The sequence below is a fragment of the Hypoxylon fragiforme genome, assembly GCF_022984875.1.
Source record: "Hypoxylon fragiforme strain CBS 206.31 chromosome Unknown GGS25scaffold_6, whole genome shotgun sequence".
Taxonomy (NCBI): domain Eukaryota; kingdom Fungi; phylum Ascomycota; class Sordariomycetes; order Xylariales; family Hypoxylaceae; genus Hypoxylon; species Hypoxylon fragiforme.
Window position 1 is genome coordinate 259,352 of NW_026054761.1, and position 27,244 is coordinate 286,595.

The 27,244-nt window shown below is 48.8% G+C and overlaps 10 protein-coding genes and 1 non-coding gene across 11 annotated transcripts; 7 read left to right on the plus strand and 4 right to left on the minus strand.

Annotated features, from left to right (window-relative positions):
• Positions 1–550: 550 nt before the first annotated feature.
• GGS25DRAFT_493561 (WD domain-containing protein) lies at positions 551–4,174 on the plus strand. The gene is made up of 3 exons (XM_049261263.1): positions 551–875; positions 941–3,641; positions 3,705–4,174. Exons 1-3 carry the CDS (start codon positions 765–767, stop codon positions 4,040–4,042), a joined length of 3,150 nt encoding a protein of 1,049 aa, XP_049115264.1. The 5' UTR covers positions 551–764; the 3' UTR covers positions 4,043–4,174.
• A 25-nt stretch (positions 4,175–4,199) lies between these two features.
• On the plus strand, positions 4,200–6,286 carry GGS25DRAFT_310515 (uncharacterized protein). The gene is made up of 2 exons (XM_049257715.1): positions 4,200–4,243; positions 4,319–6,286. Exon 2 carries the CDS (start codon positions 4,696–4,698, stop codon positions 5,932–5,934), a length of 1,239 nt encoding a protein of 412 aa, XP_049115265.1. The 5' UTR covers positions 4,200–4,243; positions 4,319–4,695; the 3' UTR covers positions 5,935–6,286.
• A 1,130-nt stretch (positions 6,287–7,416) lies between these two features.
• GGS25DRAFT_310529 (MFS general substrate transporter) lies at positions 7,417–9,917 on the plus strand. The gene is made up of 6 exons (XM_049257716.1): positions 7,417–7,455; positions 7,615–8,077; positions 8,271–8,789; positions 8,868–9,018; positions 9,101–9,433; positions 9,493–9,917. Exons 2-6 carry the CDS (start codon positions 7,674–7,676, stop codon positions 9,856–9,858), a joined length of 1,773 nt encoding a protein of 590 aa, XP_049115266.1. The 5' UTR covers positions 7,417–7,455; positions 7,615–7,673; the 3' UTR covers positions 9,859–9,917.
• A 59-nt stretch (positions 9,918–9,976) lies between these two features.
• Positions 9,977–10,738, minus strand: GGS25DRAFT_522385 (uncharacterized protein; the record flags this gene model as incomplete). The annotated part of the gene is made up of 1 exon (XM_049264224.1): positions 9,977–10,738. The coding sequence occupies one exon, from the start codon at positions 10,736–10,738 to the stop codon at positions 9,977–9,979; it is 762 nt and encodes a 253-aa protein (XP_049115267.1).
• A 269-nt stretch (positions 10,739–11,007) lies between these two features.
• On the plus strand, positions 11,008–13,015 carry GGS25DRAFT_493576 (uncharacterized protein). Its single transcript, XM_049261264.1, has 7 exons — positions 11,008–11,205; positions 11,311–11,403; positions 11,490–11,534; positions 11,588–11,653; positions 11,715–12,071; positions 12,128–12,224; positions 12,367–13,015. The coding sequence occupies exons 1-7, from the start codon at positions 11,176–11,178 to the stop codon at positions 12,399–12,401; spliced, it is 723 nt and encodes a 240-aa protein (XP_049115268.1). The 5' UTR covers positions 11,008–11,175; the 3' UTR covers positions 12,402–13,015.
• A 61-nt stretch (positions 13,016–13,076) lies between these two features.
• GGS25DRAFT_310614 (extracellular mutant protein 11-domain-containing protein) lies at positions 13,077–15,819 on the plus strand. Its single transcript, XM_049257717.1, has 3 exons — positions 13,077–13,337; positions 13,636–15,559; positions 15,673–15,819. The coding sequence occupies exon 2, from the start codon at positions 13,664–13,666 to the stop codon at positions 15,308–15,310; it is 1,647 nt and encodes a 548-aa protein (XP_049115269.1). The 5' UTR covers positions 13,077–13,337; positions 13,636–13,663; the 3' UTR covers positions 15,311–15,559; positions 15,673–15,819.
• Positions 15,589–16,674, minus strand: GGS25DRAFT_522387 (P-loop containing nucleoside triphosphate hydrolase protein; the record flags this gene model as incomplete). The annotated part of the gene is made up of 2 exons (XM_049264225.1): positions 15,589–16,181; positions 16,305–16,674. The coding sequence occupies 2 exons, from the start codon at positions 16,672–16,674 to the stop codon at positions 15,589–15,591; spliced, it is 963 nt and encodes a 320-aa protein (XP_049115270.1).
• A 645-nt stretch (positions 16,675–17,319) lies between these two features.
• Positions 17,320–21,043, plus strand: GGS25DRAFT_493588 (NAD(P)-binding protein). The gene is made up of 5 exons (XM_049261265.1): positions 17,320–17,866; positions 17,940–19,163; positions 19,225–19,653; positions 19,778–20,382; positions 20,453–21,043. The coding sequence occupies exons 1-5, from the start codon at positions 17,708–17,710 to the stop codon at positions 20,751–20,753; spliced, it is 2,718 nt and encodes a 905-aa protein (XP_049115271.1). The 5' UTR covers positions 17,320–17,707; the 3' UTR covers positions 20,754–21,043.
• A 717-nt stretch (positions 21,044–21,760) lies between these two features.
• On the minus strand, positions 21,761–24,900 carry GGS25DRAFT_493589 (uncharacterized protein). The gene has a single exon (XM_049261266.1). The coding sequence runs from the start codon at positions 24,227–24,229 to the stop codon at positions 22,244–22,246; it is 1,986 nt and encodes a 661-aa protein (XP_049115272.1). The 5' UTR covers positions 24,230–24,900; the 3' UTR covers positions 21,761–22,243.
• A 149-nt stretch (positions 24,901–25,049) lies between these two features.
• GGS25DRAFT_t65 lies at positions 25,050–25,148 on the plus strand. The gene has a single exon. It is a non-coding gene; the product is annotated as a tRNA-Pro (tRNA).
• A 70-nt stretch (positions 25,149–25,218) lies between these two features.
• GGS25DRAFT_493590 (S-adenosyl-L-methionine-dependent methyltransferase) lies at positions 25,219–27,203 on the minus strand. The gene has a single exon (XM_049261267.1). It carries the CDS (start codon positions 26,733–26,735, stop codon positions 25,791–25,793), a length of 945 nt encoding a protein of 314 aa, XP_049115273.1. The 5' UTR covers positions 26,736–27,203; the 3' UTR covers positions 25,219–25,790.
• Positions 27,204–27,244: the final 41 nt, after the last annotated feature.

The window sequence follows — 27,244 nt, forward strand, 5'->3', positions numbered from 1 at the left end:
TGTGCATTAAAGTACATACATGATACATACCTATATGTAGGTAACAGTAGGTTAAGGAATTAGGGAACATTGAAGTACATAGACATGTAAAAATTGAGTATTAAAAGGACGAAATACGTGGCGGGCAATGGGCCAGCGAAGAACCTATACTCCATTAAACAATTGCCTACCTGCCTATGTATCCGTATATGGGGAAAAACTTCATTCGATATCAGGAAGTATGTAGCGTTTCTGCTGATCTATAGCATTGTTATATATGTACTATATATAAGCAAACTCTAGAAGCCTCTTCACGTTGGATTTACTATAACTTCAATGTTCCAGGTTGGGTTAGTTTGCAGCTTCGGGTATGTGCAATTAGTGTCAATATTACTGCACTGCATAATGTACAATACATATCCATGCAGGTCATGACCATCATGACGTCCAGTCAAGGTGAGAGCAATCGATAGTTAACGATAAGATAGATAACTTTAGTATATTATGTAAGCCTGAAGGTCTTCAATAGCGGGGCTTAGGATCTCCGATAGATACATGCAACGACGCGACGCTAAAAAAAAAAAGTATGCTCATTGCTCATTCTGCCTCAAGGAAAAAAAAAAAAAAGGAAGACAAGGGAAAAAGAAAAGTAGAAAAGACATATCGCAACCAAAAACGGGTTTTACGCTACCATTCTTCAATGCGACTACGACGAAGACTTGAAAATCCGAGCTTGACTTATACACAAATCTGATAACTATTTTGAGACGGTACATCCTTCCATCATGCCTCATTCAGAGCATGAAGGGCCTTTGACGAAGCGCCAGAAGCTCAATTCTGTCGCGAGATCTCAGTCATCTGCGTCGCAACAGTCTAGGATATTTTCTCCCTATCGGGTACGTATAAATATCCCGAGGAATATGACGGTAACTTCCAATTCTAATTTTCAGTATTTATCTAGACAATCGGTTTAGTATCCCCTACCAATGTGCCCTTCACTACCGTTCCCCTAGGGAACACGACTTTCCAAGTGACAACGTCGATAGGCCGTTCGCTTCAGACATACGATCTAAAGCGCGGCCTCAATCTAGTCTTCATGACTCGACCCCAGACCCCAGCCGACATTACCGCAACATGCGCCTGGAGACAAAAGGTCTTTGCTGCTTGGGGTGATCTACAACACCGGTCTGCTCAGTCTACTCAGTCTGCCCAGGGTATTTGGATTTTCCAGAGGGGAAAGAAGGTGGGCGAATTAGAGCTTCCATCTGACCTCCAGGAACCTATAAAGCAAATTGTCGTTTTCGGCTCTTGGGTCATCGCTTGCGGCTTAACAAGAATAGAAGTATGGAAGACATCAAACCTCGAACATTATACCACCATTTTCGTTATGGCTTCAAGGAACGGCGACAACGAACTTACTGGAGGTATATGTACAATGCCGACATATCTAAACAAGATATTTGCTGGTCGAAAAAATGGATGGGTTGAGATTTGGAACGTCTCTACGGGCAAACTCATCTATACCATACTACCACCTTCTCCAAAATCCGGTGCCGTCACCTGCATGCAGCCAACACCCGCACTCTCCCTGATGGCCGTATCATATGCCGAGGGCCCATTGGTCATTCACAACGTGCTCACCGGTAAGCCTGTGCTCCAGGTTAACGCTGGCACTGACGACGAGCCCGTGACAAGTATCTCCTTCCGTACAGATGGTCTTGGCGCAGGCCAAGATGGGCGCAAAGATGGAATTATGGCGACGGCAACGGAGTCAAGCGGTGATGTTACATTCTGGGATCTCAACCAGGGGGGTAGAATCACAGGTGTTCTCCGAAGCGCCCATAACCCCCCAACCCAAGTTGGGGCCTCAGTTCGAGGTGGTGTGAGCAAAGTTGAATTCCTTTCCGGTCAGCCGGTCATCGTTACCAGTGGTAGGGATAATTCCTTGAGGACATGGATATTCGACGAGACTCCGTTCTCCCCCATACCGCGAATCCTCCACACGAGAAGTGGCCATGCAGCACCTGTCACGTGTTTACAATTCTTGCCATCCGATTTCGATGGTGCTGAAGCAGGAAACAAGTGGCTCCTCAGTGGTGGTAAAGACCGTAGTCTCTGGGGATGGAGTCTTCGCCGCGATGGTCAGAGCACAGAGCTGAGTCAAGGAAATATTCGCAAAAAGGCCAAGAAGTATGGGATCCTGGACAGTACCTCTCTCAGTCGTGGCCCAACTACCACACTCGATGATCTGAAGGCACCGGAGATAACTCATATAGCATGTTCCCTAAATAGAGACGGCGGTATGGGCGCCATGCCTGGCAAACAGGTACTGTGGCAAAAGAGTCAGAATCACAAAAAGACGGCAGATGCCGAAGTTAGCGGCATGACAGGTTGGGAAAGCGTTGTCACAGCGCACAAAGCTGATTCGTTTGTTCGAACCTGGTTCTGGGGTCGAAAAAGAGCCGGGAGATGGGCATTTCAGACCGGCGACGGCGAGAACGTATCATCCGTGGCTATGAGCAGTTGCGGAACGTTCGCCATTGTTGGCTCGGTTGGCGGATCGATTGATATGTTCAACCTCCAATCAGGATTACATCGCCAAAGATTCCCCTCGAAGCTCACACCAGCGCAGGCGAGACAGGTCAAGTTACAACAGCTAAGACAGACAGATACCGTGTCGCAACTTCAAGCTCGCTCTGCTACCGGCTTTCCACCAGGCGTGGGCAAACATAAACAAGCCGTCACTGGAATTGTTGTCGACTCTATGAACAAACACGTGATCAGTTGTTCCTTGGATGGGAAAGTAAAATTCTGGGAGTTTCTCACGGGAAATCTTTTGGATGAGATCAACTGGGCTCCTATGACGGGGATCACGGGTTGCCGCTACCACCCGGCGAACGACCTGATGGCTTTTTCGTGCGATGATAACTCTGTTCGGGTTGTAGACATCGAGACCAAGCAGACTATACGCGAATTCTGGGGAAGTCAGGGCAAAATAAATGACTTTATATTTTCGAACGATGGTCGTTGGATAGTAGCAGCCTCCCAAGACGCTGTAATACGAGTTTGGGACTTGCCAACTGGCCATCTAATCGATGCTATCCGGCTCGAGAAACCCTGTACCGCATTGGCTTTTTCGGCAACCGGCGAATATCTAGCAGCAGCCTCGGAGGGAGAACTAGGCGTTAGCGTTTGGAACAACAAGACACTATTCACCCATGTACCCACCCGGCAGATATCCGAGGACTCGATTCAACAAATAGCAGGACCTACAGCATCAGGAGAGGGAGGCCAAGGCATGTTAGAAGCAGCATTTGCAGAGGCACCATCTAAGGAAGAGGAGGATGAAATCGTCTTGCCCAATTTAGATCAGCTTAGTACTGATATGATGACTTTGAGTCTGGTTCCACGAAGCAGATGGCAGACTTTATTGCATTTGGATCTGATTAAACAGAGGAACAAACCGAAAGAGGCTCCTAAAGCCCCAGAAAAGGCCCCTTTCTTCCTACCATCAACAGCCAACGCCGGATCGTCGAGTCTAGACTTGGCTCAACTCAAGGCTAACCAAGATCAGAGCCAATCGAGAATCACGCGCTTTGACCGTGACAGGGTAGACCAAGCATTCACTAGCAAACTACAAACTGGAGCTGCCACGAAGAATTGTAAGATTCATGTGACCTATCTATCTACCCACTACTTCGTGCTTACAAGCTAATATTCTATAGTTGATGAGTTCGTCGAGCATCTCAAGTCTTTATCCCCAGCTACGGCGGATTTGGAGCTTCGTTCTTTATCGGGAGGTGGTGACAATGAGTCGAATGAGTTGCTTCATTTTATCCAAGCCTTGACCAGTCGGCTCGTGGCACGGCGTGACTACGAGCTCACCCAGGCGTGGATGACGGTCTTCCTTCGATTACACTTCGATTTAATACTGGAGAGTGATACCCTAATGAGCGCGCTGTCAGAATGGAGGAGTCACCAAGCAGAAGAATGTAATAGGTTAGATAACCTTGTCAGTTACTGTGGTGGGGTGGTGAGCTTCTTAAGAAGTCCACGGACATGATTGAAAGGCTCGTGTCGGGCAACCAACTTCGGGTGTTGTAATCAGAATATATTGGCCGGCCTTATGGTACTATGAGTTTTACTAAGCTTTGCTGTAGCTTTCCACTTATCTATAACCTTGCGAGTAGTTTGATTTCATGTCTCTTTAACTCCTAATACCTAGATAAACATATGCTACTAACATACTAGGCCAGGTACCAAGGTAAGCATCTAGAAGCCACAGTACTTAATCTTTTGTTTCATTCCGAGAATAACATTGAACGTCAACGGTATCTAGTCAATCAGCCCCTGACAGCTAGTCTTACCTCGTGTAGGTTGGCATTAAGTGGTTCGTCGCCAACTGACAGCTACCTAAATGTTGAACTACGAATAAAATATTGTCAACTTAAACACCACACATACAATATCCACACCTATTTCACATTGAAATTTGACGTCGACCCATTCTCAACTCTATCGCCAAGCTGAGTATATAAACACGTCCTCCTCCATTATTGTTGTTTTTTCACATGAAAACCAGATACTCAGACAGGCATACTATCTACTCCAGTTCTCAGATGAAGATCTAGATACATATCTAAGTACCTAGTTAACCATCATCGGCTCCTTTATCAAAACTCCATTTTATCATCACCACTTTTGAACGAAACTACCATGAATAGGGAATCCCCACAGCCTGCTGGTTGGATCGCCAGCAAAAATAGCAGCAGCCGGAACTTGGAGTCACCATCCCCATCCCCACCCCCATCGCCGGATCGATCATCGGATTATGTGACACCCGAGCTGGGACCTTCTCGCCTCCGAGAGTCGTCTCCTGCAAAACGACTACACGATCCAGCACCTATACCCAAGTATTCCTCCGCAGTAGCAAATTCGTCAGGTGAAGATAAGCCACCCGAGCAAACGCGCCCCATCCCGCTATTTCAACTACCACCATCACTACAAGCACAGTCGTATAAAGCGCTTGACTACAGCAGTAAGACGGCAGCGCTACCCGAACCCTCCTCAGACTACATGTATCCATCATGGGGGTCATTATCCCTTAACCACGAATATCCAATGCTCCACGCGCAGCCTGCTTACCACACTCCTGCCGTTTATGCCCCCTTCCCTCAAAATCCCCGCCCCGGAGCAGACTGCTACATTTCCCACCAACCGGATTTCTGGGAGCCCAGCAAGGTCTACAATCAGCCGTGGTCGTCATCTGCCAACACTAGATTGTTTGATTACAGTGAAAACAAGCCAGTCTATGGTATTGCCCACGATGCTGCTAGAGAGCTAGAGAGGCGGAACACGAATTGTGAACTAAGGACGCGCTGCGATGAACGTGTCCCGAGCATCGAGGCTAAAGATGGAGACGATCCCCAGCCCGAGTTAAAACAAGAACAAGAACAAGAACAAGAACAAGAACCGGAAGGCGAGACTGAAATTGTCCGCCGGTCCGAGTCATCACAGACGCTGCGCGCTGACGAAAGCAGCAGGGAAACCACCCCCGCCGCCGCCGCCGCCAGGAGCAGTCCCAGCGATCCTGGGAAAGAGAAAAAGCGGTTCCCAATAACCATGCACGCCATTATTAGAGGCATGATCCGTAAGTGTGCATACTATGTGAGCGACAACGAACACCAACGACCCCCAAAGCGGCAGCGGCAGGACGGGGAGAAGGAGAACGAGTACGAGTGCGAGTGCGAGCCCGAGTACAAGATCGAGTACGAGCAAGACCCGGAAGAGCCGATGGTCCTCGTGGACGGGAACTGCCACGTGAAGCTCGGCAGCATAAACGGCGCTTTCCTCGACCGCGAGGACCAGGTCCGTCATCGCAGGACGCCGTATATGCGGATCAGGGGGGACATGTTTATCAAGGCGGGGAAGCGGGAGGGGGGGGATGAGGATTAAGATTAAGATGAAGGGTTTACCATTACTCGGGCTGGAAAATACAGCAAGTAGATGGGATTGGAATAAGACGACTTGTTATTATCGGCGATGATGATAATAAGCAGCGCCAGGAGCTTGGAACTATACCACATACCACCTCCATAATGGAAACCTAGGTATTACCTACCTACGTTTCGGAGGACCTTTTTTTTTTTCTTTTTTTTCTTTTTTTTTTTGAGACAACATACAATCACATTCACGACACATGCGGAACGAGGGAATAAGCAAGCGTAGCGTTCAATTTAGAAAGGCTTTTGTTCGGTTATAGATAGCCTAGAGGCTGCGAGAAAGGACATTAGACGGCAGTTATACTACTTGGGTATACTTCAACACACTCACCAGCGATACTCTACTTAGATAGATACCCAATACAAGAAAATGTTGAAACAAATTAGAATACATATGTACATAATTGATGTTGGTTTGATATATGTATATAATGCCATCGTATAAAAGCTTTCTTGGGCTCGTCGCATTGAGGAAAGTATGAGACTCTTCATCTCATCTGCTTACCTATGTACACACATACATCATCTATACATACATATATACCTACATCAAAAGTAAAAAAGATCCCTTTCGCTAAGAGGACCGATGCCAAAGTTTGAAAGAGCGCTTTTCTTGTTATTATTTCCTTCCTTTTTTTCTATGTATGTGCGTGAGCGCTACACCGTAACTATCCGACCAATCAATCGACAAGCGCACGATATGTCTTTGATGTCGTTCTTCGGTCTTGGCGGCTGTGGCGCCGTAACGGGTGAAATATGTGCCTGGTATACATAGCTATGTAATGTATATGTATGTAGGTAGGTAGGTAGGCATGTGGGATGTGGGATGTGGGCGAGCACATTGATGTGGATGCCTTTTCGGAGTTGAGGATAAAGAAAAGTTGAAAGACACATGGCGAAGAGGGAAATATTAGTTGCAAAATATAGTTATCGACATATGGCACGGGCGAGTGGTCAAAGGGAGAGAAGGCAAGATACACACTTACATACATAGTTACACGCAAGACAACATTGAAAGTACACACGCCACTGTAGTACATAGTAACTGTACCTGTCATATTAGACCTCTCGCCTCCCATCTGATAAGCCCAATAACTACTCCCCTCCCATCGAAACAAAACGCCCGGGGGTCCAAGACAACCTTGTCCCACAGGAATGGGATGACCTAGCCCGAATGCGTATTAGCAATGTGGGATGTGGCATTCAAACAAGGATTACTTATACATACCTATGTTCTTGCTTGCTTGCTTGCCTTCCTTGCCACGCCGCTTATTAGGAGAAAGCAAACGCGAAGTCTCACAACAATTGGGGGTGGTCAGTGTGTTGATGTTGTAAGTAGAAGACGGCGTTAGACATACATAAGTACAAATATTCTGAGAAAACGTTACCAAGAATAGGAGATAATTAGGACTAACTAGTTATTCTGTTCGACTTACGTACGCCTGCATACGGACGTTGCCCAATCACTCCCTGGGTAGGTAGCTAGCAAGCACGTTTTTAGTTGCGCGGTGGAACGTCCGTCTCACAGAGACATTACCTCGTTTATCCTTCCTTCTCTCTCCCTTGCCATACCCACCCCCTTCTTAACTAGGTATTTTTCTCTTCGCGATTTCCACGGGTACCAATTTCCTAGGTTACGTTACGTGGCGTTGCGTTACGTTGCGTTTGTCTCTCCCGCGCAAACCGTGAACCATGGCCGCACCAACGGAGCAGGCTCCCGAGATCACAGCGGTCTCGCTTGCGCAAGCCCGCGCCAACGAGCAGCCGGCCACAACTCCGCAGCAGTCGAGTTTTAAAGACAGCGCAACGGCGACCATCATCAACGGCGATGGTGATGGTGATGGCGAATCCGGTGGTGGCGCCGGCGACGAAGGAGAAAACGGGCTATCGCGCCTGGAGAAGATGAAGTCGCACTTCGGGGACCGGCCGCAGTGTTTCAAGAACACGTTCCAGGAGGTCTCCTTCGTGTTCCAGGCCACCGTCGCCACGGCCACCACCTCGTTTTTGGCCGGCGTCGCTATCATCATCACGGTCCCCGTGTCCCGGGACCTGGGCATGACGCAGAGCGAGATCGCGTGGATTAGTGCTTCGACTTCGTATGTTACCTATCTCGCATTTTTACTTGTTTTATTTGTCTATCTGTCTATCTGTCTACATAGTACCTCCCTAGGTCCTAGGTACACATGTGCAACAAACCTGTACATGCATGCTATACACTACATATGTAGACGTATATAGGCACCTAGGCATATATAATTCCTACGTGTCACCACTAACCCCCCCTCCCAGCCTCGTGGCCGGCGCCCTGCAACTAGCGCTCGGCCAGCTCGCCGACCTCCTCGGGCGCAAAGCCATGTTCATCACGGGGATGGCGCTCTTCAGCGCCTTCGCCCTCCTCGTCGCCTTCGCGCAGAACCCCTTCTGGATGCTAGTCGTGTGCGGGGTGCTAGGTATGTGTTCCGCAATGGTGGTGCCACCAGCCATCGGGATCCTGGGGGCGGCGTACGAGACGCCGTCGAAGCGGAAGAACATGGCCTTCTCCGCGTTCTCCGCGGGGAACCCGCTGGGCTTCGTGTTCGGGACCATCTTATGCGGCGTCGCGACGCAGCTCGCGAGCTGGCGCGCCGCGTTCATCATGCTCTCGATTATCTGGGCCCTCTTCACCCTCCACGCTATCTGGGCCCTGCCGCAGGTGGAGAATTTTGATCGCGCGCCCCTGAGACAGAGGCTCGGCACGCTGAAGCAGTTCGATTATGTGGGCACGATCTTGACGATTTTCGGGACGGGCATGTTTACGGCGAGCTTGACGTGAGTGCTTGATTACCTACCTACTTGATATTTTACCTTCCACGTGTCAGTTTGGAATACTAACAGGAGGTTGATTAGTTTGGGCCCCGAAGATGGATGGGCAAGGGCGCATGTGATTGCACTGCTGGTAGTCGGCGTTGTATTACTTGTGGTCTTCGTGTTCTGGGAGAGAGTATTTCCTACGCCCTTGATGCCTCCGCATGTCTGGAAAGACCGGAACTTTAGCCTTGTGAGTCGTCGTCTTTCCTTTCTTCCTTCTTTCCGCACTGCCTACAAATTTACGTGTCCTGTGAATCCTAACCCCTCTTTAGATTATAGTCGTTGTCCTCCTGGGAACGATGAGCTTCACGGCTAGCGGCTTCTGGACGGCCTTCTTCATGCAGGAGCTCCAGCAGCTGTCAACTTTGATGGTCGCCGTGCACCTCCTCCCCATGGCCATTGCAGGGCTGCTTTGGAACATCGTTGCGGGGCGGATCTTGCATCGTGTTAATAACACCGCCATTATGATTTTCGGCGGCATATCCTATTTGGCCGCCAGCTTACTTTTCTCTTTCATGAAGCCCGACAGCAACTACTGGGCCTTCATGTTCCCGGCACTTATATTAAACGTGGCCGGGGCAGATTTGCAATTCAACGTTGCTAACGTGAGTCTTATGCCTCATGAACAATCTCTGGGAATGTTTGGCTAATAATTCTCTATCAGATGTATGTGATGCAATCTCTACCTCGGCACCAGCAGTCCTTGGCAGGCGGTATCTTCAACGTAGTCATCCGGCTGTCGAACACGGCCGTGATGGGCATCTCCACCGCGGTGTACAGCTCGATAGAGCTATCACCAGAGGGACTGGTCGACCCTATGCTCAAATTTACTCGGACTTTCCAGGTATGCGTGGCGCTCGCCGGATCAAGTTTGCTGCTCGCCCCCTTCATCCGGCTTGGGACGCAGGGGAATCATCCAAAAGAGGAGGAGGGCCAAGAAAAGAGCGCGTCCGGGACCTTCACAGCTGCAGCGGGTAGCACGGGCGATAGTAGCGAGCAGGAAGAAAAGAGACAAGAAGCAACTCCTTAAATATAGTAGAGAGCCAACTCATCCCATTCAACACGCCCTACTTTGTTGATATTACGAACTTAGGTATTCGGTACTATAAAAAGCTGTTAGACACAAATTGCAGATTTCAATGATGATTTCAGTCTTGGTATTCCTGCCATTTGACCATTCGATCCTTCAAATCCAGCACGTCCCCGTCAACGACGAAGGTGCCGTCGCCACGGTGGTGGAACATCTTCCCGCCCTCTCCGGGCTTCTTGTCTGGATTGATCCACGCCTTGACAGGCTGCAGCACCCACATCGAGTACTTGCCGACCATCTTCGTGTCCTCGACCACACACTCGATGTTGGCGATGACATCGGGCCCGCCCACCAGGGGCGCCTGGACTTTGGCAGCTGGGAGTGCTTCTAGCCCGAAGCGCTGCCACTTTCCACCACTAGTCATCTCGTCGTCGTCGGCAGAGCAGTTCCCCACATCGACAACGACCCCTGCCATCTCAACAGACGGCACGGCCAATACACACTCCCGCCGCTTCTTCAACGCGGCGAAGGACGCATCCCACGGTCCGAGACAGATGCCGAGAAGCGGTGGCGACTCGTGCTGCATCACCATATGGAAGCCTATAGTCATGACGTTGTGTGTCGCGTCGGCCAGCGACCCCGTCGTGACTAGTAGCACAGGCCCGGGCTCAATTAGCCGGTAGACCTTGCTTGGTGGGTAGGAAATGAAGCCATGATGGGGGTTGCTGGGTTGTGGCTGAGAAGAGGAGGAGGACTCGGCGACAGTGGTGGTGGTAGTGGTGGTGGTATTGGTCTTGAGTTGTTTGGTGGAGGGCGATACCTCGCGCTGTTCTTCCCCTTCTTCTTCTTCTTTTCCTTGGCTTTTGCGTTTTCGACCCATCGTGATTGATCTAAATATTATGTAGTTTGAAGATGAAATACGTGTAGATGTTTTCGGTATAACGCTATGTAAAAAGCACTGTCGGTACATGTTATACATACATGATACATTGATGTAAGGATACATGTATGTACTAGGTATCGAATGTTGGTGGTGAGCTGAGTTTGATAAGATTACCTACATGTACATATGTAGTCTATTCCGTATAGATGCAAGGATTTGAGATAGATGCATATGTCAGAACCCGGGAATACCTGCATAGCTACATAGTACATCCCTCCCTAGGTACATGTAAGTAGCGACGACGGCGTATGACTCATCAGACGGAAGTCCACATTCTAAGAGTAAGATTTGATTGTTAACGATGCTTCTTATTTTCCTTTTATACGTCCCCGACTTTATAATAACTCAGCACGTTGTACTTGACATCCGCAGCCATGTCCTCTAAACATGCCTGGAAAGTTGAAGTGAGTCCTGTTCTGTCCCTGGTGTTTCGTTTTTACTACGACTTCTTTCATGTCAGATGTGAAGAGTAATGCATTACCTACCACTGATTTTATGAACACTGGTAGCTTATTCCTTGGGATCACTTGAGCCCTGAGCATGTACAGCGCATGTATGATCAACGAATTGCATGTGGATGGAGGGCAGAAGAAGTACCTGAAGTAAGTATATCATCCGATTTGTTTAACACAAGCCTATACTTAACAAATTCGGACCACGGGCGGATAATTAGCTTATATCTCTTTAGTGGATAGAAGCTGCGAAGAAAGGTGGAAAGATATTCTACTGGGTTGTGAGTATATATATTTACCTGACCTTTTATATGCATATGGCTGATTAGGAAAGCTCCTTTCGAATGATTTGCCAGAAAAGGAGAAGCTTATCAAAACACACCTGGAAGCATATCCGAAGGTGAGCCTATGATCTCCAGAGTAATCTTGAAATGAATCAACTAAAAAGGCTTCGAAAAAAGGAGTCGACCACATTGACGGATACAGCTGCAGAGATCAGACTTGTTCCGCGGCAGCCAACCAACGTCGAGTTTATTCCTATAGGTCATGTGGCTGTTGATATACATAAACCTAAAGAGGATATGAGTCTAGGACTTCCAGCTACTGGAACTGTTTGGATCCATCAGCTATACATATCAAGGGCACTGCACAAAGGTGGATTTGGTGTTGGAACCATGTCCAGTATCGAAACATTGGTCACTCAACCCCCAATGAACGCAAGGATTGTCGCCTTAGATACCATGTCCAAGGAATTACAGACAGACCCCGTGAAGCGAGCTTTGCTTTATAACAAGGAAACAGGTGTTCCCCCGCCACTGGTAAGTCGTGACAGCATCATTGGTGGCTGTAGAGTCGCTAAAACCTGTTGATATAGGTTCCCAGTCAAGATTGGTACGAACATCAAGGGTACGAGGTATTTAAACAAGATGATAATGCGTTTATATGGCACTTGAAGGGGATTAGCATGCCTAGTAAGTGGCCTACACCCCCCTCTCTCCCCCCTCTCCTCCCCTCTCCCCACCCTCATCAAATGTAGGGTTGGGTATGATAACTCACAGTCGTTCCTTGGTCTGCATATTTTGAGGGGAGAAACACTAATACCGAGCGTTATAGTTAGCATTGTGTATATGAAGAAGTTAGTGGTATGATGGGAGCACCCTTGGAAGGAAGGCAATCCCCCCTTCATAACTTGGAATTAGCCTCATAATGAATCGATTGGATCTTGACTGTATGATTCGGGATGAAATCATTCCATGCCGTCCTCATGAACTCCGTGCTTGCATCGCATTTGCATTAGAGAAGCAGCAATAGGAGTGAGGAGAGCTGGATGCAGCGGCCAGCGACCAGCGGCCAGCGACGAAAAGCTTCTAAGAAGTAACCTGAATGGCTTCCACAAAAGTGTCGATGAGAAGTTTATCTGATGCCCAACGGTTAGGAGGGCTTAAACGCAAGCAAGGTAGTATTGCATCGGAAGGAACCGTTTTGACTTGATGGTGGTTAGCCGCGTCGCAATAGATGAGTGGTCAGATAGCCACGCGGTGGTGAGAAGGGTCATGCAAGACAAGTCATGCAGCGGATTGAGAAAAGGTATATCCTATGTAAGAGAGACAGCGAGGTGAGGCGACCTCTTAAGATAAGATGTGACTGGTAAGGATCTTGAGAGGAATCCGGGGGTGATCCATGCGCCCCGTTGCCCCACAATACAAAGTACGTGCATAGCGCTATGTACTACTAGTAGTACAATACAGTCTTTATCCCTTTAGGTAAAGTGCCTACTACTAGTTAGTAGTAACGTTAGAAACGTGGTAAACGCGAAAGTCACTGGACGACGTGCAAAGGCATAGGCAGGAACAAGTCGCGCGCATATCTAATCTACCCTAAATAGGTACCTACTACCTACATTGGTCCTATGTACAAGGAAACAAGCTTCATTTTCGTAACATTTCCCCGCCAGTCCATCCTTTATCGCTTCTTTTCCTTCTTCACAACTCCTCATCTCAACAATTATTGGATTATACTTGTCTACCCTGCCTTTCCAAATCATTCTCTTGCCTCATAGCTAAAGATTGCGACCTAACATCGTCGCCGCATTGGGCAGGATGGCGGCATAATACATAATAAAACTAAGCCTTGCCTTCTTTACCTCTCGTCCACCCGTTTCGACTACCGACCGTGAGCTTAAAGAGCTTACACGTCGAGATTGGACCGCGCCAACTATCGCATCTCTTTGAACGCGTTGCCATCACCCATCAACCAATAACCGTTAACCCTCAGCTCATTATAGTCCGAGTTTGTGCAAAATAAACAAACCTTCTTGTTCATGCGCTTTTCTTGTCTCCGGAATAACACCAATTCTCTCCCCGACCAGATGCCGCCATCCAGCCATTTTCTGAAGACGTCCAAAAACAAAATGCAGGCTTGGGTCACCAGCAATGGGCTTGCTAATAGCCAGCCTGTCCCTGCTTCCTCTGGCCCAGGGACTGGACATGATGGCCAAAACCATCCTCAGCAGCGCCATGTCTATCTTCCTCTACCCACACCTTCAGTAACACAGCCGTCTTCTCAGGCGAGTCAAGCTACCCAGGTTTCCCAAGCTCCCCCAGCTGCCCAGGCCACCCAAGCCAGCCAGAACTCACCCCCACGATCGCGCGTGCCTATCATCAATGCGAATTCCAATCGAGCAGCTGCTACCGTTGCAGCCCGTTTACCCGCTCCTACCAGCCGAACTGGGCACGCCCGGGACGGATCACTCAATCTGTCAAGGACGACTAGGGGAATCGCCTCCGAACCCTCTCAATCCTCGCGGAGAGCTCCGCCATTCTGGGAAGGGTCGACAGTGGATGGATCCATGTTTAGCGACACTGCTAGCAACATTGACGCAGCTACGACCGTCATAACAGCCCCCTCCAACCCTATGCACCGAATGCCATTTCGCTCCACCCCGTATCAACCGAGAGGAGAAACCCAACGACCTCACCTGGCTATTAAGCAGGATACTAATGTGCCGGAGCAACATGCCCCCTTTATGATAGGACCTCATGGTGTAATAGACATAGTTGGTGGCTCCCTTACGAGAAGTGCCTCGACACCGGAAGCTAGGAATCACCGCGTCGGTCATAAGGGAGCCTCTTCTGAACCCGAACCCGAACCCGATCAAGACTCGGAAGATAGTCCATACCACACTAGCCCAGAGAAGTCGCCGTCCGCCAAGCGGCTTTATCATCCCAAACCTCTCCCTTTACGCGGTAGTCGCCGCGGCTCCTTCCCTGAAAGAATTGCTTACCCTCTCGAAGACACCATCGTGTCGCCACCTCCAAACCAACCTTACCAAGATCCTGAATTGGAGGAAGCGGAATCAGAGCACTCTGCGCCACTGCGAGTGAAAACGCACCAAGAACATCACCGTTCGACTATCTTCGCCGACACCGATACTCCTATGATTAGCCATCCAGACGAGTCAGAAAACGAGAGTGTTGACCTAGAACCTACTCCAAGACCAGCCGCCAGAACCAAATCTCAAATCAGCCGGCAACTTTTTCGCGAGAATATTCAACGTCGAGTACCACTTGACGAAAGTGCGATGCCTCACCCGTTTGGGGAGAAACACTCTTCAGGTTCGAAGAAACGCCGATACGAACTGGACTATGATGATGGCGCTTTAGCAGCGATGGACTATGCAGAACTTAAGAACGAGGCCTTCGATTTCGATCCGGCCCGGGCGGAGGCACAAACAGCAATAGGACAACCTCGAGGCACCTTGCCAGAAAAGCTTAGCCAATTTTTAGACAAGGATCGAGCGACCCAAATGGATTTCTTCACCAAAATGTCCGTCAGAGACTGGGAAACTTCGGGCGACTGGTTTCTAGAAAGATTTGGAGAGGTCATGCAACGGTTCAGGGAAGCTCGCCAAAAGAAGCGATCCTTGATAGAGGGCTTCGAGAGTGAAATTGCGGACCGAGGCGAGGCTGTGAGAGGTAAAATGCAAGGCATTGATCGGACACTCGGCGAGCTTAGAAGTGAGGGTGAAGGCATGATGTTAGGAAAACAGTTTGAATGAGATAGATACACCAGCAAAGGGTAGCACATACCTACCTCGCACCCCACCCAGGCGGCGCAACGTAAGTGGCGAGGTTGTACGAGCTGGGATTTCGTAAGAGCTGCTGAGAAAAGAGGTTGTCATCGTGTTGTTAGCTTGAGGGGCAGTGGAGATTTTTGCTATGATCACGGCGCATTTGGGCTGGAGCTATGATTGCGTTCAAGGTTTGCTTCGTCACGTCAGCTACGAAATGGCAGGGGAGGTTATCTGGTAAGATACCCATCTTGTTTTGATACATATTAAATGATAACTGTCTGCTTAACTCTTCTATCCTTACCCACAATCAATCTCAATTGACATCCTGGCTTATTGCTGGGCATCAGCCCGTTTCTCAACATGTCGGAGAATAGCTCGTACGCGGGGTAGTAGGCGTCGACGAACTTGACCACCTGCTCATCTGTCATCCCCGTGCCCCTCTCCCGTCGCAGCATCGCCTCCTGCTCTAGCCTCCAGTCGTACACCCACTCCGTGTTCTCCGCGTCGATGTGGATGAAGGCGTCGAACGTGTCGGTGATGACGTCGTAGGCCCGCAGCTTCTCGTTGACGAAGAGGAGGTGCTCCAGCGGATGTTGGCGCAGCGTTCGGCTGTTAGCGTCTTCCCACTTCCGCACTACCTCGCCCTCGTCCAGGGATCGGAACCCGACGCACCACCCTTCGAAAATTACCACTTCTACCGGTGGCTGATCGGGGCCGTTGATGGTCGTCCATTGTGAGGAGGGGACGCGGTCGCCGAGGCCGGAGTAAGCGGCTTTGTCGTATTGGGGGATTTGTGCGGGGAGGCCTGCGCAGAGGGAGGTGAAGAAGGTGTGCGCGAGGGGGATGTCGTGCGTGCCTAATTTGAAAGTGATGTTAGGAGATTCATGACTTTACTTTACTTTTTCTCTTTTTCCTCCTATTCTCTTCTCCCCTTGTAAAAAAAAAAAATCTAGTATGAGTATGGAGAGGGGTTGCATACCTGGCTCACCACGGACCTGGACCAGCAGATTGTCCGGATGCGACTCGGCGAGCGCCTGCTGGTCTTCGCGCCGCAGGTAGAAGTCGTCGATGCTGCAGACGAGGGTCTCGAGCCCTTCTGTCTCCCGCAGCTGGCGCGCGAGCGCGCGCACTAAGGTCGTTTTGCCGGCGCCTTGGACGCCGTTTAGGCCGATGATGAAGGGTCGCTTCGGCCGGTTATTGTTGGGGTTCGGGGTCGAAGTGGGGGCGGGGGCGGGGATGGATGTGGATGTGGATGCGGATGCGGAGAGGTAGGCGTGGTACCGCGAGAGGATGAAAGGGATGCATATGGGGCTTTTGTCGTCGATTATGTCTACTGCTGTTGTTGCCATTTTTAAATTCTTTCAATATGCTTGAGGGTTATGTTGGTGACGGCTTTTTTCTTTTTTTTGGTGGTGATCTGTAGGTAGGGAGGGAGGCAAGGAGGACAGATAGGCTTGGCATGCTCGGTTATTCGGGTGGTCCATCACGGGATCTAGGTACCTGTTTTTAGATGGTAAATAACTATAGGTTAGTAGTAAAGTAGCAGCAATAGAGCGGATTGTGAGCTTCTTAACGGGCCTTGAGCATGGGGAAGTAAAGATGAGTTAAGCTGTTTTGCTTCTAGGCTGGTATGTAATAGTCTTTGTGGGGATAGGCATTGGAGGCTCAAGATGAATCAAGGGCAGCTGAGATGTTCACGTTCACGTGAGGTATGTAGGTTTGGTACACAGTAAATAGCTCGACGCATGCATGACCTCATTCAAGCTCCCGTCAGCATCGACATGTTTAACTAGTGGCTTCACATGTGAACATTGAATGTCCACTGGATGACAGTGGATGTCCACTGGAAGTCCACTGGTTGTAACGGGAAATTAGAGACCCCTGGCTGGTACCATACTCCATTGGGCATGGTGAACTTAGCGTGGTCAGTATGGGCCGATCCACTGTACAGTACCGTATTATGTACCTTCCTACACAAGCATCTGGGGGCCCCTCGGCATTCTTGCCAGGTCGGAAAGCTGCCTCGGCTGAATTCCTTAGTACTATGTAAGTAGCCGGGGATCAAATGCGGCAGATTGAGGGAAAGCTTCTTTATTACATATGTAGGTACCTGGAACTGGATACTGGACTGGAAACTGCCACTGCTCATTGGAACTTCATCTTCATCTCCCCCAGATTTCATATTCATATTTCCAACATTACTTAATACTTTAAAATAATACTTGACAAAAACAAAACAATACAATACACAGAAATGCCAATCGTGTAACAAAACCCCATTCTGCCTGCTGCTGAACTTGATCAATCCAAAAATCACTTCTTTCTTTTATTATTCCTCCCTTATCTCCCTATCCCCTTCACAACCTTAACACATTCGGCGCGATGGCAGGTGAATTGCGTTTTGATGACCAAGTCGTCGTCGTTACCGGCGCTGGTGGTGGACTTGGTAAGGCATACGCAACCTTCTTTGCCTCTAGAGGAGCCAAAGTTGTTGTCAACGATCTCGGTGGTTCTTTCAAGGGCGAGGGAAAGTCATCAAAGGTAAATTACAAAAACAAATCATCAATGGCAATTTTTGAGAACATAAACTAACGGGTCACACTACTATCCTTAGGCTGCCGATGTAGTCGTCGATGAAATCAAAGCCGCCGGTGGCCAAGCTGTGGCCAACTACGACAGCGTCGAAGAGGGTGAGAAAATCATCGACACGGCCATCAAGGCATTCGGCCGCATCGATGTCCTGCTCAACAATGCCGGTATCCTAAGAGATATCAGCTTCAAGAACATGTCGGACCAAGATTGGGACTTGGTCATGAAGGTGCACGTCCGGGGATCCTACAAGTGTGCCCGTGCAGCTTGGCCGCACTTCCGTAAACAGAAGTATGGTCGTGTAATCAACACCGCCTCCGCCGCCGGCTTGTTTGGCAGCTTCGGCCAAGCCAATTATTCGGCGGCTAAGCTGGGCATGGTTGGTTTCACCGAGACGCTCGCTAAGGAGGGTGCCAAATACAACATCATCTCAAACGTCATCGCCCCTATCGCAGCGAGCCGCATGACCGAGACTATCATGCCTCCGGATGTCCTGGAGAACCTGAAGCCCGATTGGGTCGTTCCCCTAGTTGCCGTCCTGGTACACAAGAGCAATACCCATGAGAACGGCAGTATTTTTGAGGTCGGCGGTGGTCATGTCGCTAAGCTAAGGTGGGAACGATCCAGCGGTCTCCTTCTCAAGGCCGACGAGACGTATACGCCTGATGCTGTTCTCAAGAAGTGGGACCAGGTTGTCGATTTCTCAAAGCCCCAATACCCGTCTGGTGCCAATGACTTTATGACTCTTCTCGAGGAATCAATGAAGATGGGCCCGAGCGAGCAGGGAGAGAAGCTGGACTTTACCGGCCGTGTAGCCCTTGTCACGGGTGGTGGTGCTGGTATCGGACGCGCCTACTGTCTCGCGTTTGCCAAGCACGGTGCCTCTGTCGTGGTGAATGATCTAGCAGACCCTGATACCGTTGTGAACGAGATCAAGCAGCTGGGCGGTAAAGCCGCTGGTATCAAGGCTTCTTCTGAGGAAGGTGATAAGGTCGTAAAGGCAGCCATCGATGCTTTTGGCCGAATCGATATTATCATCAACAATGCTGGCATTTTACGAGACAAGGCATTCACCAACATGGATGACAGCCTTTGGGACCCTGTTCTCAATGTTCATCTCCGAAGCACATATAAGATCACCAAGGCTGCTTGGCCATACTTCTTAAAGCAAAAGTATGGACGTATCGTTAACACTACCTCTACCAGCGGTATCTATGGTAACTTTGGACAGGCCAACTACGCAACAGCGGTAAGTAATGGGAGGGGGAAACACCCTTATATGATGAAGCTAATACTAATGGGTTTGACAGAAAGCTGGAATTCTTGGATTTTCTCGTACGATTGCGCTTGAAGGTGCCAAGTACAACATTTACTGCAACACCATTGCTCCTAACGCCGGAACGGCCATGACGCGCACCATATTGCCCGAGGAGCTAGTCCAAGCTTTCAAGCCTGACTATATCGCACCTCTTGTCCTTGCCCTCTGCAGCGACAAGGTCCCCAACAACCCTACAGGCTATCTTTACGAAGTAGGCAGTGGTTGGTGTGGCCGAACGAGGTGGCAGCGAACGGGAGGTGTCGGTTTCCCGGTAGACGTGAAATTGGTTCCTGAAGAGGTCGCCAAGAACTGGGCCAAGATCGTCGACTTTGACGATGGCCGAGCGGATCACCCCGAAAAGGCCTCAGACGGAGTCGCCAAGGTCATGGCCAACATGCAGAACAAGCGAGCGGCATCCAAGGTATGATGAGTCTTTCTCCCTCCCGTGATGCTCTTTGTTTTTATATATATCATGTACATATATATGTCATTATAGTCTAAAACCTAGTATATGAATTATCGAGGTTAACAAGCCATTTTTGAAGAAATCTACCGCAGCCAACCAATATCTTGAGGCCCAAGAGAAAGCTCTCAGTGCCAAATCCCTGGTGACGGATTTTACCTACGCGGACCGTGACAGCATGCTTTATAACCTGGGCATTGGCGCCAAAAAGACAGAGCTGCCGTACGTGTTCGAAGGTCACGGAGACTTCCAGGTGCTACCGACGTTCGGTGTGATCCCCCAGTTTGACGCCAACATGCCATTCACCTTCGACGAAGTGGTGCCCAACTTCTCGCCCATGATGCTTCTCCATGGCGAGCAGTTCCTCGAAATCAAGAAGTACCCAATCCCGACGGCGGCCAAGACGAAGAACCACGCCAAGCTGATCGAGGTCGTGGATAAGGGCAACGCAGCCATTCTCAAGAGCGGTGTCACGACTGTCAACGCCGAGACGGGTGAGGAGCTTTTCTATAATGAGGCTACCGTCTTCCTGAGGGGCTGCGGCGGCTTCGACGGCCAGAAGAAGCCTTCCAACCGGGGTCCTGCCACCGCTGTGAACCAGCCACCTAAGAGACATCCGGATGTTGTGGTTGAGACCAAGACAACGGAAGAGCAGGCTGCTATTTACAGATTGAGCGGTGATTACAAGTGAGTTTTCCACTTATTGTACAAATACGTTTCTCCCGAATGTTAACCAACTAACCCCCTCTCTCACTAGCCCCTTACATATCGACCCCAGCTTCGCCAAGATGGGCGGATTCAAGGTACCAATTCTACACGGGCTGTGCTCCATGGGTGTCGCAGGCAAGGCCGTGTACGAGAAGTTCGGCCCGTTCAAGAACATCAAGGTCCGCTTCGCCGGCACCGTCGTCCCCGGCCAGACCCTCGTGACGGAGATGTGGAAGGAAGGACCCGGCAAGGTCGTCTTCCAGACTAAGGTCAAGGAGACGGGCAAACTAGCCATCTCCGGTGCCGCGGCGGAACTTGTGGATGGGGGTAAGCCTGGCGGGAAGTTGTAAAGTGTATCAAGGAGCATAGCATTGACGAGATTATAAGGGGGCAGGGGGGTTAGGTGTGCATATGATATGACATGATATAAGAAAGAGAGAGAGAGGGTGATTTACTACTTATATCTACTATACGTTTCGGAAAAGGGGAAGAGGGTTGGCTTTATTTATTTATTATTAGTACTACTATTAGCTTGTAAGAGGAGGATATGAATGAAAGGAAGGAAGATAGGAAGGTTGCCAGAATATTTTTACCTAGGTACTTGAAATAAAAATTTGGGCGTGGCGTCTTTTTGCTGTTACCAGAACTCCTGCTTATATATTGATTAAGACTGTGTGTAGTGGATGCTTCCTAGGTAGTTAACTTACCAAGGTATATATATGAGTGTCTTATAGTTCTCGCCGAGTGGTTTGAGATGTCGTTGGTTTCTAACTCTAGGTTATTTCGTGTATAGGGGATATGATATGTATACCTACCCAGTAGTAAGGTAAGGTAAGGTCAGGGAATAGGGGAAGGGCGTAGGTAGGTAGGTAGGTATACATAAATGCCTAACCTAGGTACCTACTCACATGATAGATAGCATTTATACCATAGGTATTTAACGTGGTTACATACCTAGGTACAATACCTTGAATTCAACCTATTGATCTTCACGTATACTTACCTACCTACTTACCTACCTACGGTATAATAGTCTACCTACATCTATTAATGATCTATTTGACTTGACCCCTATCCAATGAATTCAAATCCAATTCCGCTTCACTTATTATTTTTCTCTTAAAACTACCTAGGTAGCCCCTTAACTAACCTTGATTAATTACTGCAGAAAAAATAGTTACTCCCTTGAAAGATTTATGCTCTGTTACTTCTTCACAACACCTATGTAGTAACCAACACAATATTCACATTAACCCCTATTCACTAAGGACCCTTACGTATCTATCTACCTACCTACCAAGGTAGGTACCTAGGTAGGTAGGTAGCCCATCACAATGGCATATACACAATAACACGCCAAAAGGATTCCCATTTTCTTTTTCTTTTCTTTTTCATCATATCCTGTTTTGCTATGTAGAGTAGGCACCTACTAAAGTAGATTCCATACTTTGTTTATACTAATAGTATTTACCTCATCATTTATGTAGGTATCTACCTCCCTGCCTGCCTGCCTACCTACCTAACCTTCCTCCCTACCCAGCCACCTCCCCAGGTATCTACTTTACCTAGCCTAGCTTATGTAGTAGTAGTAATAGTAGTAGTTTCTTATCTTATGCGCCGTTTCCCATGAAGAATCAGTCCAATCAATGCTGGATGCTCGCTGTTTCTGAAATACTGAAACGCCTCAAGGCCGCGCACGCTCGACTGGCACCCGGATATGCTCCTATTCTATGAAACCCCTAACCCAACCCAGAAATCAAAAGGATGGTGGGGGGGGAGAGAAAAAAAAACGCTCTCCCAAAACTCCGTTGCCCATCAGCATTTCCCATTTCCCATTCTGTCATACGAATAAAAACTCTACTACCGAGTCGCACAACTCCTCGATGGTTGGGATCTTGCCACGTGGGAGCAGCTGCCTGATTCCATTTATTTTGCTACGGTTGCCCAAGCCGTCGTCGAGGTATGCCTTCTCCGCATCAGAAAGGTCGCGTCTCTCTGATTCTCTCCATTTCCGTTCTGCCTCGATCTTGGCCTTTCGAAGGATTTCTTCTGTGTTCTCTGCCTCCCACAGGTTGCATTTGTTGCATTCCTTACACTGCCGTCCGTCTCCTTCGGGTCTGAAGTGTTGGCAAAAGTGCTGGTAGCCTTCGTTCATCGTACCGATGTCTTTACGACACACATAACACATTTTGTATCCACATGGGCAAGTGAGTTTATTGCATCCGGCCGTCTTGACGAACGACGTGCTGCATCTAGGACAAACACGCTTGATTGCCATTGACATCGCTTGTTCTACTTGCGTCCGCAAGGCGACCAGGGACGACTCGTGACAAATGTGGATATCTTGCCATGCCTTCGAGCACGACAAACAAGACGAACGAGCGCAAACCGGGTCGCGACAGGTGAATTTCAAGCCCCGGCAACGACGTTGATATCGGTTGAGGGCCCCTTCGATTTGCTTAGATCCATACTCCCTAATCGACGGAGTCAAGCAGAGAGCGATACAGACTAACGCCAGTACCAATATGGGAACGGAAAATGGGGACACAAGTAAGCAGATGAGAATGAGTAAAATATTGGGGACATTGCTAACGCGGAGCTTGGGCTTGGGCATATCAGCTGGCACGTATAGGTCGTCGACTTCGGCATAGCTACAGAACGGGCACCGGATCAGAGGCAGCCCACTGGACAGGAGACCATGCTCCGCCAGGCGTTGATCGAGCTTGCGTATAATCTCGGTCCCACCCTTCTCCCCATCCATAGCTCGATGTATATGCTCTGACGATATACACCCCTCGCACTCTATCGATGCCACGGCAGGGCATCGAAGGGCACCTGTTTCCTTGTCGACGGTACGCTGCCAGCCTTGCCCAAATACTGCTTCAGTAATGGAGTGTCGAACACAATTAAAGCACACCACGTGACCTTCAGTGCCGCAGGTGGTAATCTCTTCAAAGATGGTGTCGCCAAAGCAGCATGTACATTCGAATGTAGACTCGTTAGCTTCAGCCTCTTCGGTAACCAAAGAGATAGCCAAAGCACGATCGCTCTCCTCTCTCGCAAGCTGTTCGCGTTGTTTCAGTGGCATGATTAATTCCTCAAATAGTTCTCTGTCCAATTCGGCGTTGCCAGTGGCTTTTAAAGTCGGGACCATGGACCCATCTTCGGCAGATCTCCATATGATAAGGGGATGTGTTTCTGCCTCAGTGGAAGTGACTGGTCTGCGACGAAAGAACAAAGAGGACAGGGTGAACTTCCACGATTTGGAAGACAAGCCTACAAGGGTCGGTCGAGCGTCGAGATAGGAGAAGTTGGACTCGGACAAAACAGCATCGATCGAGGATCTTGATAGGCCTTTGAATTCCTGCATCGCTAGAGCCCGCACCGCCTCCTTGTACTGTGCCGTTCTGAATGCCTCAGTTCTCGAGACCAGAGCATTCGAGTTAGGACCGCTATTATCATTCGCCTTCCTTCGCCCCTTGACAAATTCGCCGGGATTCTTTAACAGCTTGTCCGTGATGATAAATAATCGCGACTCCTCGGAAAAGGAGGCAAGCATCTCCCTGAAGACTTCGACTTGTACATCGGGAAATAGATCAGCGAGCCTTTCGAGGTTCTGGTTCAGGTCGAGGACATCTCGGGGAGGGGGTGGAACAGCCTGAAGCTGTGCCTCGTCCGAGAGGTATTCGGAAGTCGAGTGGAGGTCATGATTTCGGGATCGCGATGGAGAGACTTCAGGGGATACTCTAGATGACTTTGGTTTGCTCGATATAAAAGAACCCCTCCGGCCCGAGGAGGGAGCGCTGAGAAAGCCGGAAAGAAACATGGCTTGCTTATGTTGTATTGTATGAGGTCAAAGGGATAGAGAGCATGGTCGATTACGTTTGAAGTTGGAAGTTGCTTGGCCGAACTTTGGGAATTAGTCTGTATGCACAATGCAAAGGGCAAAGTTGAAATGTTTGCAGAATGCAACGTTTTTTGTGTATTGGTGTATTGTATTGTATTGTATTGTATGTAGAATAGAATAATAAAATAAAATAAATATATGTATATGACCAGGGGACCCTGTGAACATCAGTTACGAATTCGGAAGTGTGTAATTGCAAAGACTCATAATCTCCCTGTCTCGGTGTACAAAGCACGGGCGAGTTCGGACAGAAGAAAAGAAAATAAGAAAAGAAAAGAATAATAAGTTTGATAAAAGTAAGTGTGCACAAAAAAAAAGAGTCTGAATACGAAAGTATAATGGAAATAATGGGTACTCAGGTAGAGACTGTAGTCTGTTGAAGTCAGATGAGGATCAAATGGAAGTCGCGTTGGGCAAGCATGATGCACGAATAAGAGTTCCAACGTTACGTATGACTTAATTGGCGGAAGGAATAGCATCCGTGCACCACTAGCTAGGTACTAGTACCCAGTAGGTAGTAGGTACCTTACTGGACCTTACTGGGTAAGGTACGCTACTGCATCCAAGTGGGGGCACTTTGACATTCTGGACGAATTTCTCGTTGTAAAGAAGCGGGGAAAGTGTGAATTAGGTTTGAACGGGTTCGAAGGGTTTATAATACCGTTTTAGGGGCGAAGTTTTCAACAACCGAGGTCCGCCTAGCGGATCTCAACAGGTTCCTCTGAATCTGCCACAAAATGGCCCAGTGGTCTAGTCGTATGATTGTCGCTTCGGGAATTTCCCATCCTGGAAAACGGGAGAATGTGACAGGTCCCGGGTTCAAATCCCGGCTGGGCCCTTTCTTTTTGTCTTTTTTTGCTTTTTTGCCTTTTTTTGGCCTCTTCACCTGCTTGCTTGCTGTTAACTATCTTCACTTCATAACTAACTACCTTATGCTTAAAAGTTTGTGCTACATAACTACATAGTTATGTACAGCTAACGACTTGAAGTTATGTATACCTAGGGTATGCATGTACATGAGTTAGAGAAGGAATATAGAACTTGAAGCAGAAGGCAGGAACTACTGCTATGTGATGATACTAGGTACCTGTTCTATCATCTTAGCTCGTCAATTGATGTTGTTTGCCCTTCCTTGCCAGGCTTGCCTTCATTCGATACTACTGTTTGTATCAGAAATCATAAATCTAGGTCTTAAGTTAACCAACAACAGCCTTTTTCTTCTACAAATACGTACATAGATAGATAGGTACCTAGACATGTCGTTTTCCAGGATGGAGCAATCAAAGAAAGCCGCTATCAACATTATCGCACACAACCTTCTCGACGAGATCCGCTCATTTGATCGAGAAGGGCTTGACAGCCTGTCCATCGAGATGATCAATATACTAGAATCTAAGACCAGAGAATCCCTGGTCAACGCCGATGTCGACGAACTGGTGGCCTTGCAAAAGAAGTAGGAGTTAGTCTCATATGGACAACATTATGCTTTCTTCGTAGCAAAAATCATCACAATCGGTGTTCTGGTTTTGACCGGGTTCCCTCCCAACTCCAACTCCATCTCATCCCACAACCCCTGAATTTCCGACTCTGGGATAAGGGGCACCCAGGTAGCCATATATGCCTTGAACCACTCAATCCCGTGTAGATTACACCAATCTTCGTCGTGGCTGATCCATATCTGCTCCTCCCACTCCTTGACCTTGCTTTCGCCTAGCCGAGAGTCCACAACAAAACCATCCGTGTTCCCGTCGGCGTTGATGTACACCCTCGTGACATCCTCCCACTCCTCCTTGGGGAATCCCAGATGATCGAACGCAGTGTTGATCAACGGATATACATTTTCATAGACACCGCCCCTAGCCCTCTCCGCAACCGCATTCAGAATCCCCTTCCAAGCAACCTGAGCCCTCTCGCCCGCCTCGATGAGTGGCCGCGTATAGTAAGTGACCGCGAGTGTTCCACCAGCTCTCAGCTCCCTGCCGAACTCGCGGACCGCAGCGTCGACGGCAGTCCAGTGGATGCACTCGCAAGCAGTAACCAGATCAACAGTCCCCGACGCCACGGAGCTGTTCTCCGCCGGTTCCTGCAGGAACACGAATTTGGACTCGGGGAGGGATGCTTCCTCAACGAGGAGCTTCCGGGCGAGTGTGACGTAGCCGTCGTTGGGATCCGAGACGATCACTTTATCGAAACTGGCAGCAAGTGTCGAGGAGACAATGCCGGCGCCGGCGCCGACGTCATGAGCTACCGACCAGGGTTTCTCGTTTCGTTTGGAGTGATGACTGTATATGCGCTCGAAGAAGGATACGGGATATTGAGGGCGGAATGCAATGTATTTCGACCAGTTCACGCCTTGGCGGTAAGAAAACCCTAACTCTTTAGCTGGTGCGCTCTGTTCCGCTTGAGAGGCAAGGGCAGCAGCCATTATGGAATACTAGGTACTATGATAGGTTATCAATCTGAGAATTTCACCGTCTCCTGTTTTCTTTTTAGAAATATCCATGAATGAGTGAGTGCCCTTGGAGTTATGAATGGAAATTGGCATTAAAAGGGCCCGAGCCAGGAAGTTCTAGCAAACAGGAACCTCACTCCAAGGAATTTCAGGTAATACAGTGAGGGGCAGGTGGCATTCATCTACGGTGCTTCAATGTTTCTTGATAGAAACAATATGTATGCTGCACGTTACATCTACTGCCGAGGTACATAATGTAGTGGGATGTGTGACTATAGTGTGACTTTATAGTGTGACTTTATAGATCGTGGGGTAGTCGGATTCTATACGGAAATAATTATCAAAGCTCTTTCAAAAGATTGATGATAGCAGTTAATGGTTTTGTGAATAGCTTCACAATTGGGAAGATTCGTGCCTCAATATTAAATGTTTACATAGTACATGTATGTATGTCTGATGTATAAGATTAGTAGGGGTATCCC

Coding starts and splice junctions, on each gene's coding strand:
- GGS25DRAFT_493561 (XM_049261263.1), top strand. CDS start 765: ATGCCTCATTCAGAGCATGAAGGGCCTTTGACGAAGCGCCAGAAGCTC. Junction 876..940: donor GGATATTTTCTCCCTATCGG/GTACGTATAAAT, acceptor GTATTTATCTAG/ACAATCGGTTTAGTATCCCC. Junction 3,642..3,704: donor TGGAGCTGCCACGAAGAATT/GTAAGATTCATG, acceptor AATATTCTATAG/TTGATGAGTTCGTCGAGCAT.
- GGS25DRAFT_493590 (XM_049261267.1), bottom strand. CDS start 26,735: ATGGCTGCTGCCCTTGCCTCTCAAGCGGAACAGAGCGCACCAGCTAAA.
- GGS25DRAFT_310529 (XM_049257716.1), top strand. CDS start 7,674: ATGGCCGCACCAACGGAGCAGGCTCCCGAGATCACAGCGGTCTCGCTT. Junction 8,078..8,270: donor TGGATTAGTGCTTCGACTTC/GTATGTTACCTA, acceptor CCCCCCTCCCAG/CCTCGTGGCCGGCGCCCTGC. Junction 8,790..8,867: donor ATGTTTACGGCGAGCTTGAC/GTGAGTGCTTGA, acceptor GAGGTTGATTAG/TTTGGGCCCCGAAGATGGAT.
- GGS25DRAFT_493588 (XM_049261265.1), top strand. CDS start 17,708: ATGGCAGGTGAATTGCGTTTTGATGACCAAGTCGTCGTCGTTACCGGC. Junction 19,164..19,224: donor AGGCCAACTACGCAACAGCG/GTAAGTAATGGG, acceptor TGGGTTTGACAG/AAAGCTGGAATTCTTGGATT. Junction 20,383..20,452: donor AGATTGAGCGGTGATTACAA/GTGAGTTTTCCA, acceptor CTCTCTCACTAG/CCCCTTACATATCGACCCCA.
- GGS25DRAFT_310515 (XM_049257715.1), top strand. CDS start 4,696: ATGAATAGGGAATCCCCACAGCCTGCTGGTTGGATCGCCAGCAAAAAT.
- GGS25DRAFT_493589 (XM_049261266.1), bottom strand. CDS start 24,229: ATGTTTCTTTCCGGCTTTCTCAGCGCTCCCTCCTCGGGCCGGAGGGGT.
- GGS25DRAFT_310614 (XM_049257717.1), top strand. CDS start 13,664: ATGCAGGCTTGGGTCACCAGCAATGGGCTTGCTAATAGCCAGCCTGTC.
- GGS25DRAFT_493576 (XM_049261264.1), top strand. CDS start 11,176: ATGTCCTCTAAACATGCCTGGAAAGTTGAA. Junction 11,404..11,489: donor GGGCAGAAGAAGTACCTGAA/GTAAGTATATCA, acceptor ATATCTCTTTAG/TGGATAGAAGCTGCGAAGAA. Junction 11,654..11,714: donor ACCTGGAAGCATATCCGAAG/GTGAGCCTATGA, acceptor CTTCGAAAAAAG/GAGTCGACCACATTGACGGA.